Below are 12887 nucleotides of genomic sequence, written 5' to 3' on the forward strand. Positions count from 1 at the left end.
TCCCCTTCCAGGAAGAGGATGCCTTCTCTGTGCCCAGCATGGCTTACTCACTCTCCAGGGTGTTTCCCTCCACCCCCACACGCATGACCTCACTTCTTTCTGCCACAGCCCTGCGAGCCAGGAGGAGAGGCCGCACTATTGTGCTGGAGACACAACGGTTTCCATTCCCTGTGGGCTGTGCCATCAGGGGTCCCAGTGCTCTGTCAGCGCTGGCTTCAGCACATGTCTGCCTCTCTCAGGTCCCTGTGTTCACAGTCGTGAAAGCGGATGTTGGATACCAACCTCCATAGGAGTGAGAGGATCGAGGGAGGTTATAACAACTAAGTGCTCCATGTGAGACCTGTCTTGTGTTAGCCAAACATGTTAGAGTCCTCGGTGCCACAACAAAGCACCACTCATTTGGTGGCTTAATGCAACAAAAATTATTCTCACGGTTCTGGAGGCCAGAAATTTGAAGTAAGGTGTCAGCAATTTTGCTTCCTTCTGGAGACTCTGAAGATTCCTTTCATGTCAGCTAGCTTGTGGTGGCTGATGGCAATTTCTGACGCTCCATAGCTTGTGGATACATCCCCTCCATCTCTCCCTCCATCCTCACGTGGTCTGCTCCATGTCTCTCCATGTCTACTCCTTTTCTGTTTCTTTTCTTTTTTTAGATTTTCATTTATTTGAGAGAGGGAGAGAGAATGAGCTGAAGGAGAGGCAGACTCCCCACTGAGCTGAGAGCCTGATGTGAGGCTCGATCCCAGAACCCTGGGATCATGACCTGAACCAAAGGCAGATGCTTAACCGACTGGCTTAACCACCCAGGTTCCCCCTTTTCTGTTTCATCAGGACACAGTCATTGGCTGTGTAGAGAAAACTCACTCTTCTGTGTATCTCCTTGACTCTCCCGTCACTAGCACACTCCACACTTCTGATACCATGTGTGAGGTTTTTCCCATGCCACACAGTTCTCTGCAATGCCAGCTAGATGTCTTACAGTTCATTTCAGTTGTAATGCTAACCAGAAGCAGTGCTGACCCCGCTGGTGAAGGGCTTTGTCCCTCGAAACCGCCCCCACTTCAGGTGCCTGTCTCAAGTAATAGGTCCCCACATTACCCACAACTTATCAGACTTGCCTACACATTGGAGGTTCCCATGACCCTGTCCTGGAATTTGATGATTTTCCAGAACAGCTCACAGAACTCAGGGAAACACTTAACATTTATCCGCTTCTTTCTTTTTTCTTTTTTTTTTTTTAAGATCTTATTTATTTATTTGACAGACAGAGATCACAAGTAGGCAGAGAGGCAGGCAGAGAGAGAGGAGGAAACAGGCTCCCTGTGGAGCAGAGAGCCCGACGTGGGGCTCCATCCCAGGACTCTGGGATCATGACCTGAGCCAAAGGCAGAGGCTTTAACCCACTGAGCCACACAGGCGCCTCTATCAGCTTATTTCTAATAAAAGATACAATAAAAGATTCAGATGAACACGCACGTGAAGAGTGACGCAGGATGAGATCGGGACGGGTCCTATGCACAGGGGCTTCTGTTCCTCTGCAGTTGGGGTGTGCTGCCCTCTTGGTACCTGGATGTTGTCACAAACCTGGAAGCTCCCCAAGCCGTGTACTTTGAGGATTTTTATGAAAGGCTCATCACGTAGGCATGATTGATCATTAAGTCCATCTCCAGCCACTTTCCCAGTGTTGAGGGTAGCGCTGAAAGTTCCAAGCTTCTGACGATGGCTTGGTCTTTCCAGTGACCAGTCCCCATCCAGGAGCCCACCAAGATACGCTTCATTGGAACGAAAGACAGTGCTGTCGTTCAGGAAATTCCAAGGGCTTTAGGAGCTCTCGGCAGGAACCAGGGGGCAGAGACCATTAAATGTATTTTCTGTTTCACTGTTTCACGGGCTCCCCCCTAAATTGGGGATGATTTCATCTTGAGATGCTGACTTAATTATATCTGCAAAGTCCTTATTTTCACATTCTTGAGTACAGGAGGTTAGGACCAGACCATATCTTCAGGGGGCCACTCTTCAACCTGTTAATGCTGGTGCTGTTACTACGCTAACAGTGCTCCTGCTTGTGTAGCAATGTCGTTACCTTGTTTGTTCTGTCGTCATCGCTGCACAATGGTGGTCCTGGGTTTCAGTCCCTCCCCCATAGCATCTGAACCTTGTGACCCTTAGAAGGGACTTTTGCTCCCTAAGCCTGTTTCCTCCTGTGCAGAATGGGGCTTATAACACATCTGACCTCTGGGTTGTTGTGCGAGCCTGTACATGTGAGTACCCAGCCTGGACCTGGCACAGAGTAAACATGCCAGAATGTGGCCACTCCTGTTGGAGCATGTCAGGTGATGCTGAGTGCAGGAGGGGACGAAGCAGAGGAGGGGGACCAGCTGTGTGGGGACGCAGTGTGCAGTTGTAGAGAGTGGTCTTGGAAACACCACTGTGGGGGTGTCTGCTCAGTAGGACTCAGTGGGTGCTTTCCCTGAGGCCACTGCTAACACTGTAATTTAGTGACTCGGTCACTTGGTAGGTGTGTGCCAAGTTACGACGCCACATCCTTACATTAGGCTTCCAGAGGCTGCCTGGGTCCGGAGCTGTCACACACCCCTAAGTCCGGGCGCGCTAACGTTCTTCTCGTTCTCTCACCAGCTTCGTCTCAATAGCATCAAGAAACTGTCCACCATCGCCCTGGCCCTGGGCGTGGAAAGGACCCGCAGCGAGCTCCTGCCCTTCCTGACAGGTAAAGAGGTAGACTCCTGGGGTCCAGGTGGAGTGGGGACTATTGGGGATTGCTTCTTGTTAGGTGACAGAGGGCTCGTTAGGGATCTAACATACCGTAGCGTCTGCCCTGTACCAGGCACGGCATAGTGGGGTACGGCACGGCAGGGTTGGGGGCAGGATTGGTCAGCGGGGTCTGGAGGCAGCTGGAGCCAGCTTTGAATCAGCACTGACAGTTAAAAGCCGGTATCATGAGGTGAGTCGCTTAACCTAACTGTTCCTTGGAGTTTTTACGTGCAGAGTACAGGTAAGCACGCATATGCTGTGGCATTGATACGAGCGTGGAGTAACAATACAAGTAGTTGCTGACATGTGTCCTCTGCCTGCTGTGTGCCGGGCAGTGCTCCAAACCCTCTCTTATGAGCGTTGGGTTAGTTCAGGGTCCTCAGAATGGGGGCCTGTGCTCAGTAAGGACACATCAGTGTTGTTCCCCATTGTTAATCTCACAGCAGCGCCTTGAGGTGGGGAGTACTGCTGCCCTGCCCCCATTTTATAGGTGAGGACCCTGAGGATGAAAAGGTGAAGGGGTGCATTCGCCTGAGATCCTGTGGCTAGGAGGTGACTCGGCAGGGCTTGTCTGTCTGGTCATGCTGGCTGGACTTGACCGCCCTGGTTAATGACTCAGGGTCCTGACGACCTGGGTTCAAATCCAGGCCCCACCACTTTCTGGCTGTGTGGCCTGGGGCAGGGTATTTCCCATCTGCCTGCCTCTGGTTCTTCGTGTGTGAGATGGGCCTAATTGCGTAAGCTGATACAGAGATTAAATAAAAAGCCACGTGACGCGCTCATGCAGTTCACGCTCAGCACATGGCAAGAACTGCTAAGTGTTAGTGGTTCAGCCGCCCCACTCGCCGCCGTCTGAAGATGCACACAGAGTACTCGGCACGGTGTCTGATGCACACCGGACCAGCAGCTGGAGGTAAATCCTCTGTCCCACTATTCCCACTACTACTTTATACTAATTGAAATGGCAGCTGAAAGCTTAGTCACTAGTGAAACTCTTATGTGATCCTGTAATTTGGACTCAGTGGTGATGCCGGGGCGGAGGGGAGCGGAGATGGTTATTCCTTCTTGACTCGTGGGGACATGAAGGCCTACAGAGGTTCAGGGATTGCCCGTGGTGACATGGCTAATGACTGCGGAGCACAGGTTTATCTGCCTGGGCACATCAGGTATCTGTGTGACACGGAGCGGGTGACCTGAGCTGAGCGGCTTCCGCTGGTGAACTGTGGGCAGGACTTGGAAGCTCTGAGTGCTGAGATGAGGCATCTGGGTGCAGGGAGTGTGATGTGTGGCACGGTGGTGTCACAGCGGTAAAGTGGCGCCAGGTGGCTCAGACGGTGAAGTGTCTGCCTTTGGCTTGGGTCATGACCCCGGGATCCTGGAATTGAGCCCCAGCTTGAGCTCGCTGCTCAGGGGGAAGCCTACTTCTTCTGTCGTCCATCCCTGTCCCGTCCCCCTGCCCCCTGCTCGTGTGCGCTCTCACTCTCGAGTAAATAAAAGATTTAAAAAAAATCAAGTGGGTAAAGAAGTTGGTGGGACCTGGGTTTGAGGCCAGCTGTGCTGCCAGCCTGCTGGCAAGCCTGGGTAAGCCATTCCGTTTCCCCTGGCCTCAGCTCCCTTATCTGTCTGAGGGTGGGAGGAAGACCTAACCCACAGGACTGTTGAGGATGAAGTGCTCCACGCAGAGCCGAGCTGTAGAAAACGCTCAGTACGTGCTGCTGGCCCCTCTGTAGTGAGGTAGTGGGAAGGCCGCTGGGGAGGGGATTGGCAGGAGTAAACAGCACATGGAGGCAGGATTGACTGTGGTGATGGGATGCAGGGAGAGGCCCAGGGGCAGGTGGGTGGTGGGGGTTGGGTTTGCCGGTTCCGAGGGCCAGGAAGCAGTCTGTGATTAATCCTATAGATGAAGACAGGCAGCCGCTGGAGATAGCTGCTGGAGGGTGGGCAGATGACATAAAAATAAACCTCCTGTGCACACAGCATTTTATTGAAGGATGGGGGGGATGGAAAACAGCAGAGGCAGTTGACTTGGGGCCAGTGGCTTAGAGACCCTGGGGTTGGGCTGCCTGGTTCAGTCCCAGCTAGGACATGCTTCATTTCCCCTGTAAAACGGGAATCATCATCTAATATGTGGGCCGTTGTTAAGACTCAGTGAATTTTTTAAAAGATTTATTTATTTGACAGAGGTGAGGGAGAGAAAATGCGCGAGAGAGTGAGCACAAGCAAGGGGCAAGGGAGGTTGGCATGCAGAGGGAGAAGCAGGCTCCCCACTGAGCAGGGAGCCCGATGTGGGACTCGATCCGAAGACCCTAGGAACATGACCTGAGCTGAAAGCAGACGCTTAACCAGCTGAGCCACCCAGGGGCCCCAAGATTCAGTGAATCTAACATACGTGTCATCTTCATTACGTCAGAGCCACAGGCGACATCACAGTAATGCAAGTGAGAGGAACTGCACAAGCCATGAGATGGAAGAGGAGTCAGGCATTCAAGACAGATTTCTCTGGGCTGCTTTCGTTAAGTGGTGACAGATGTTCTGTCCTTTGGGCTTCACCCACTGCAAAATGTTCAAAACAGCAAATGGTAGATACCACTGCATCTTTCAAAAAGGTGCTACTGTTTCAGAACAAACTGAAAGCCCTCTCTGAGCTCAAACCTCCAAAACATTCACAGTTGGTGTTATGAGGGGGAAGTCACCATGTGATGCCTCGCTGGGTTAGAAACAGGTGTTGGTAGTTTTTTGGCCATAGTGAGATGTGGATGGGTTCCCAGGTGAGTCAGGTCACCTGTGTGTGCCCATGGCTGAAAAGTCACCTGCCATTTGAAGACTTGTACCCAGTCAAACACCAGTGAAAAGTATCCTCAGAAATCCTAGATTAGCCTTTAAACACACCGTGTGGTTTTGTTGGGAAGGTGTACGAATGCAGGTTCCCTGAGGCAGAGGAGAGTGACTTGATACTGCCTTTCGTCGTGGCCGTGGCATTTCTTCAAGTTCGGGAAAGAGTGTTTTCTGTTTAAAAGATCTGGGTTCATTTAAGCCGTCACACAGCACGGTTAGAAAATACTTGGAAGGCGGCCATTTGTAGGCATGTTTCATAAACATCTGTTGCGCACTGTGTGCTGTGAGGAAAACAAGTCGAAGTTCTGTCTTCATGGAGCTTCTGTTCCAGTCCGGAGAGTGAGTAAGTGCTGAGGCAGAGAGAGACACAAGGTGGAAATAAGGTTAAGCGATATTCCAGTGGTGGTCGGGGGAGGTCTTCCTGGGGGTTTGACCTGAATGGCACCTACCCTGTAGGACTTTGGGGGAAGAATGTTCCAGCTGTAGGAAGAGGCGGGCATGGGATGGGCACAGTGTTGGTGGGAAGATGTGAGTTGGAGATTGGTACAGTGGCCACATCACGTGGGCTCATGGTATATGGAGTCTAGAGTTTAATTCGTGGCTTTTAGAAACCACTGGGAGATTGAAGTAGGGGAGTGTCAGGATTTAAAGGATCACTCGGTGTCCTAGAAGGAGCCTGGGTGGTTTGGGGGCCAGGGCAGAAGCAGGAAAACCAGTTAGAGAGCAGTTGTAGTCACCAGGCAAAAGATGGTGGTCATCAGAGTGACACTGAGGTGGAAGGTGGACAGGTCTGCGTCAGAGAGGTGGGGAGGAGGCAGCCCTAAGCTTTTGAGGCCAGGAGGCTGGGGAGGCTGAGAAGGCGGTTCTGTAGGGGTGGGGACTGTGAAAATAGGTGCTGGCAGATTCCACGCATTTGGCTTTCAGGAACACGGCTTGGCCAAGGAGTCTGGACTGAGGGCTGAGTTGAATACAAGTTGAGGCCATGGATAGGCACAAGGTCTCCGGGAGCTTGAGAAAATGGGTAGGGTGTACGGAGAAGGCCAGGGAAACTGAGGCTGGGAAGGACCCAAAGGCCTGGTGGGCCCGGAGCCACACTGGCCTGCGTTCTGTGAAGCACTGACTTGGGCCAGGCAGCAGCACACTGAGCTCCTCACAGAAAACATCACTTCACTTTGGTCTCACATAGCTCTCTTGGGATGTGGGGTGAGAAAACAGTCTCAGAGGTGAAGTGAATGGCCTCACACCCAGCCAGCAGTAGAGCAGGGAGCCCCTCACGGGGTAAGGAGGAGGAGGACAGCCTCATGAGCAGAGAGCGTGGTGGCAAAGTGACCCAGAGCCTGCACCTACCACTTCTCAACCCCACTGGCCAGAGCAGGGCCCCATGGCGTGCCAGCTGCAAGGGAGCCTGGAGGTGTCTGACTGGGCTGCCATATGCTTGGCTTAACCTCAGAAAGTTGAAATGCCAGCGTAGATGCAGGCTGTTAGCATCTTCTGCCACAGAGGTCAGCAGTTCCTGCTGGAAGCGACTTCTGCCGTACTGGTCAGGTGTTGAGAAAGGCCTTTGGTTTGAGCATTAGGACCCAGCAGCTCTGGCTTTCCACAGTCATCCGTTCTTTCAGCACCTGGACTGAGCTCCTGCTGTGCTCATTTCTGGCAGAAACTGGGATACAGAAAGGAGCCAGTCCTGGACTCCTAAGATAAGGACGCTGGTAAAGGTAGCTTGGGGTTGAGGGGTGCGTAGAGAAGGGACTTGCTCTGGTCTGGTCTGGTCTGGTCAGGAAACCTGAACTGAGTCTTGAAGGATGGAGAAAAATTTCTCAGGCTGAAGAGAAAGATTAGTTCTTGGCAGAGAAGGTGGTGCTGAGGGTAGAGGCTGGACCACAGCAAAGAGCCCCCATTGACTGGCTCTGTGCTTATATGCGTGGTCTGGTTTGCCCCTCACTCTCCCTCCCCTGAAAGGGACATTAGCACCATTCTCCAGGCGCAGAGATGGGTTTGCAGACTGGTCTCACTCCCCCAGTGTCCCTCACCTAGTGAAGGGCAGAAGAGGGGCTTTGGTGCTGTCCTCTGACCCACACCTGCACCCTGATCTCTTAACCAGCCCGGGTGGGGCGTGGGAAGCCTGAGGGCTGCAGTTGGAGGAAGCCGAATGGGGCCTGCCTGTTCCCACCTTGGGTCACCCAGCGCTGGGGTCAGACTTGGGGTGGGACAGTAACAGAGTCTGTCTTGGTTCCACAGACACCATCTACGATGAGGATGAGGTGCTCTTGGCCCTGGCGGAACAGCTGGGAACCTTCACCACACTGGTGGGAGGCCCCGAGTACGTGCACTGCCTGCTGGTGAGTCTGGGAGGCGGGGGAGGGGGTCCCCATTCTTCTTTCCCCTTTCCAGGCAGGTCAGACCCATGGCCTTGCTAGGAGCAGGGCAGGAAGAATGCAAGAGAAGCTGCGGGGTCACGTTCTAGGAACAGGCAAGCCTGGACGTTCCCTGAATCCAGCAGATTGGTAGTGGCATTTCATACAGCCATACCCAAAACACACTTGTATACCTTCCTGTTAGCTGAACACTTGCCTGACCGGTGCCAAGCCCTGCCTGGCACTGTCCTTAGAGGGCTTTGGGCTTGGAGGCAGTCTGAGTTCTGTCACTTTTTTGCTGTGTGACTTGTAAGAGTTACTTAACCTCTGTGTTATACTTTCCTCATCTGTAAAATGGGAGTCATTAAGATGTATCTTTTTAATTGATTTAAGCCCTTGGCATGACACTTGGTACATGGTAAGTACTATCAGGTGTTAGCCGCTGGGATCATTATGCCATACATTATGAGGTAATGTCCACCCTCTGGGGTTAGGGACATTTCCGTTTTGTAGATGAGCCACTGGGCGCACTTGAGAGGTTAAGCATCTTGGCCAAGGCCTCACAGGTAATGAGTAGCAGAGCTGCGATTCCAGGTGCCTGCCTGTGCGCCCATGTGCTTGGTGACGGCTAGGGACACAGAAGTGGGTCAGGTCCTAATAGTAACTGCTCTTTGTGAGAAGAGCAAGGAGGACTCTGTTGTTACCAGGGCAAGACTCCTGTCCTGCCGTCTGGGAACAGGGAGCCTTGGGTTCCTGAGTCCCTTGGTTTTCGTTGTTCTTCAGAGCCCCAGGTCCCCAATAACCCCTGTGTCATGCTTTCTAAAGACACAGTTTTATATTTGGCATTTGCGCTTAATGATGTCTTAACAATTTTTGTTAGTAGCCGCCGCCTTTTAGTGGTGTATAAAATCACGGCACTTCTTAAAATTGGGGGGATTTGGGGTTTCAAGAGATACAGTAACTTTTCTTTTAAGCAGTGTTATTTCTGAAGAAATTGGATAATTGTCATTAAATTTTGGTCTGTCAGCTTTCATCTGTGTGTACGTGTATAATTTATGTGTATGTACATGCAGACAGTGGTATACAAATGAGATGATTTCTTATATTTACACAGATTAGGGTTGCTTAATATGAGGAACATGATGAGGTATGGGGACCAACCTGAAAAAGGAGTCCCTTGAGCTTAATGGAACTTTCTGCAAGCCCTGGAATTTCTCAGTTTTACTGAGGAGCAAATTTGTAGTTTTCAGCAGCATCTCAGAGGACTTGGGAGCAGAAAACACAGATGTGTAGCTTCAACAAGGGGTTCCAGGGCCCTCAGATGGTGGAGGACTCGGGCTTGTGGGGGAGCAGGACAGGAACCCTGGAATCCTTCCCTTACCCAGTTTGGGTTATCCCATACTTAGTTTGGGGGGGGAAGTCACGTGTTGTCTGGGACCGATACTCATGATGGTCACATGAGCTGGCAGACACATTCTAAGGGCCCTGGGTAAGGGAGTGCTGGAAACCTGGAAGCCAGTCAGGTCCAAATGCTGGTGCTCCTCGGGGCCTGCAGGTGCCTTCTGCACAGTCACCTGTTGTGTCCCCTAGCCCCAGTTCACTGATGAGGATTGAGGCTCGAGGTCTGGATTAGGTGAATTGCCTGAGCTGGGAAGAGACAGAGTTGGGATTCGAACCCAGGCCCCTGCCTCTTAACCACTGCCACTCCTCTCTCCTACCCTGCCAAGGGCTCTTAGTTGCTCTACCGGCTGATTGGAGCTGGACAAGAGGGAAGCTGGGGGATGTTAGAACCTGGAGGAGGCACCTGACCTGTTTCAGGTGGAAAGGGGGAGCTGTCAACGAAGGCCTCCTGGAAGAGGTGGCAGTGGATCTGGATTTTGACAAAGAGAACTGGAAGATGGCTATTGGGCAGCTTGTTCATTTCGCTGACATGGGTGCCAGCCAAGGGCCTTGGGAGCCCAGGGGCGTGTCAGAGCCAATCCCGGCCCTCCTTCTCTGTAGAGATGAAATGGAATTAATTTCACAGGGACCTGTAGGATTGCACAAAGATCGATTCTGTATCCTCAGCTCTAGCCCTTTTGGAGTCCTGGATCCCTTTGGAAATGTGCTGCAAACTCTAGAGCTTCTCCTGAAAGTACAGTGACTTCTGAAGGTTCGCACGTCTCCCCTCCCCGACATGTTCTCTGGTATTAGGAACTCTGCCCCCGCTCCTTCTTAGAGGCCCCACAGCACGGCTTTCCACTGTGGGAAAGCATCCCTTGGAGCTTCCTAAACTTGCACCTTTCCAGGTCCCAGCCGGGAGGGTCTGATTCTGTGCTCTGTGCTGAGCTAGGCCTCCTGGGGGATCACAGATGTCACTGTGCGAGGCCTTGCAGCAGCACCTGCAGGGTCCCGGCGGGCACCGTGGCGTGACGTAAGTGCTGCATGGCCTTGGTCCCCAGGTCTTTGTTAGGACTGGTTACTCTGAATGGAACAGGTGAATGGCGAGTACTGATCGAGTACCCACCTCCCACCTGCCAGCGTGGAAAGCAGGAAAACCAGGAACAAAGAGGAAGATGGTCTGTGTTGTAGCCCAGTGACACCACCTTCAGCCACGTTCTGTGAGCCGGTCCAGAACCAGAAACCCTGCGATGGCCTGGCGTTAGGGCAGAGGCCACACACGAGCGACCCCTGGGCCGGCATAGTGTCACATTTTCTCTTGAATCATTGTTAGTCTTTTGCAAATGAGATTTTTTTATTTTCATTGTGGTTAAATATACAACCATTTTCAAGTTAATGCCACAGTTCTGTAGCGTTAAGTCTGTTCACATTGCAGTGCAGCCACCACCACCATCTGTCATGGTCCCAGACAGAAATTGTTGCCATTAACCAGTAACTGCCCGTGGCCCGTGCTCCCCTGCCCCTGGCGCCTACCATTCTGCTCTCTGCGTCTACGAATCTAGTTACTCTGAGGTCTTCATATAAAGGAATCCTACAACATGTGGCCTTTTCTGACTCCCTTATTTCACTCAGCATAATATCCTCAGTGTTTATCCATGGTGTGGCGTGTGTTCAGTGAGATTCACACCTGGCCCCTTTGGCTGCTTTTGGAAAACTGATCGCTTCTACCAGCTCTGTTGCCCTGTGGTGGCAGTTGATGGAGCTAGGAAGCCCCTGTCCTTCCTAGGCTACGGGCCACAGTTGCTGCCTCTTTCCATTGTCCCCAACCCACCACCTTTGCCCCTTGCTCCATTCTGCTGGGGCCCTGGAGGCATTTCCATGTATGGTTTCTTCCTGCCTGCTGCACCTGTCAGGCCACACTGGACTTGGGACTGCAGGTCTCCACACCTTTATTTGAACAGACTAGAATCACTTTAGCTTCCCCTTACTCAGTCAGTAATTGCTGAGTTTCCACCCTGTCTGAGACGCTCTGCTGGGCTCTGGGGACATTGTGATGAGCGAGTCAGATGTCCCTAAAGGAGCACAACCCCTCGAGGCCTCGCAGTCCCAAGCCGCAGGTTCGCCAGTCACGTGCCATGAGCTCGTGGGGCAGTCGCCTGTCAGAAAACACAGCCCTGTCCTTTTGCAAGCTCGGGAACCGGGTGGCCTGGTTTGGCTCTTGTCTAGCACTAGCTAGCACTAGTGTGGGCAAGTTATTTGACTTGGCTGCCTCAGTTTCCTCTTCTGTAAAATGAACACCGTCACAGGACCTGCTTCATAGCATCAGCATTGTCCCGTGTTCTCGCTTGCCCCCACCCTCCAGTCCCAAGTTGTGTGACACAGTGACCCTGCTTAGGACACCCAGCGAATAGATGTTCCAGTCAACACCCCCGATTTTGCACTGTGAGGCGCCGGTGACAGCTGTCGCCCTCTGCTAGAAAGTGATATGTAGGACTGTGAGCTCTTTCAGGGGCATCTGGTGAGGTTCTTTGTTCGGGCTCTTCAGGAGGGCCTGCTGGGTGAAGGCCGGGATGGGGAGGTCAAGGAAGGTTTCTCAGGAGATGAGTCACAAGGGGCACGGGGTGGGGCTCGAGGCTGGGGTGGTGGGGAGGTGACCTGCGGTGACCTTGTACTCTGTGCCTCAGCCACCCCTGGAGTCGCTGGCCACGGTGGAGGAGACGGTGGTGCGGGATAAGGCGGTGGAGTCCTTGCGGGCCATCTCGCACGAGCACTCACCCTCGGACCTCGAGGCCCACTTCGTGCCACTGGTGAAGCGGTTGGCGGGCGGCGACTGGTTCACCTCCCGCACCTCGGCTTGTGGCCTCTTCTCTGTCTGCTACCCCCGCGTGTCCAGCGCCGTCAAGGCAGAACTTCGGCAGTGAGTCCCAGCCTCTCCTCCGCTTGGACCCCTTCTCTCACGCTCAGCCACACTCCTCCCCACCCCCTCAAGCCCCTCAGAGAGCGGCGTCCCAGCCCTGGTCCAGACACGACCTCTTGCTCATTTAGGAAATGGAGAAACGATCACTCCTTCCTCCCATTGGGCATAGTGAGGCTTTACAAGAGTGAGCGCACACAGAGCTCTTAGAACAGATCCGGTTCATAAAAGCACTCGACCTGTGAGGGGTGGTGTCATCTCGGGCCTGCCCCCGGGCCAGAAACCTCACAGAGATGCTGGCTCAGTTTGGCCACCTCCGCCCCTCTCCTCCCCTTGGGCTTGCTGCCCCAGAGAATTCGTGCATGTCAGACTCCTCGCCAGGAACAGTAAGTGGAAGTGCTTCTAATTGGGTTAAAATTTCCCAGTAGTATGTGTTTCTTCCCCTCCCTCTGGACTTTGTTCGCTCACCAGCTCCCAGGACTGTTGAGCAGCAAGCCCCGGCCCTGAGCTCAAGCACATGATGGAATACTGGTGCTCAGCTGCCCACGTGTGCTTAGAGGTCTGTGTGCATGCGTGCGTCCCCCACGCTCCTGAAAAGTAAAACCTTTGAGGGGCCCCGATCAGCATCTTAG

At 53.0% G+C, this 12887-nt stretch overlaps 1 protein-coding gene across 1 annotated transcript in view; it reads left to right on the top strand.

Moving 5' to 3' along the window:
* Nucleotides 1-12887, top strand: part of PPP2R1A (protein phosphatase 2 scaffold subunit Aalpha) — a 39356-nt gene that overhangs the window by 12447 nt on the left and 14022 nt on the right. The window contains exons 2-4 of the mRNA XM_045988247.1: nucleotides 2638-2728; nucleotides 7846-7946; nucleotides 12026-12258. Coding sequence (XP_045844203.1) covers nucleotides 2638-2728; nucleotides 7846-7946; nucleotides 12026-12258 — 425 coding nt within the window. The remainder of the gene's footprint in view (nucleotides 1-2637; nucleotides 2729-7845; nucleotides 7947-12025; nucleotides 12259-12887) is intronic.

This window comes from Meles meles, chromosome 19 (assembly GCF_922984935.1).
Source record: "Meles meles chromosome 19, mMelMel3.1 paternal haplotype, whole genome shotgun sequence".
NCBI classification, from domain to species: Eukaryota; Metazoa; Chordata; class Mammalia; order Carnivora; family Mustelidae; genus Meles; species Meles meles.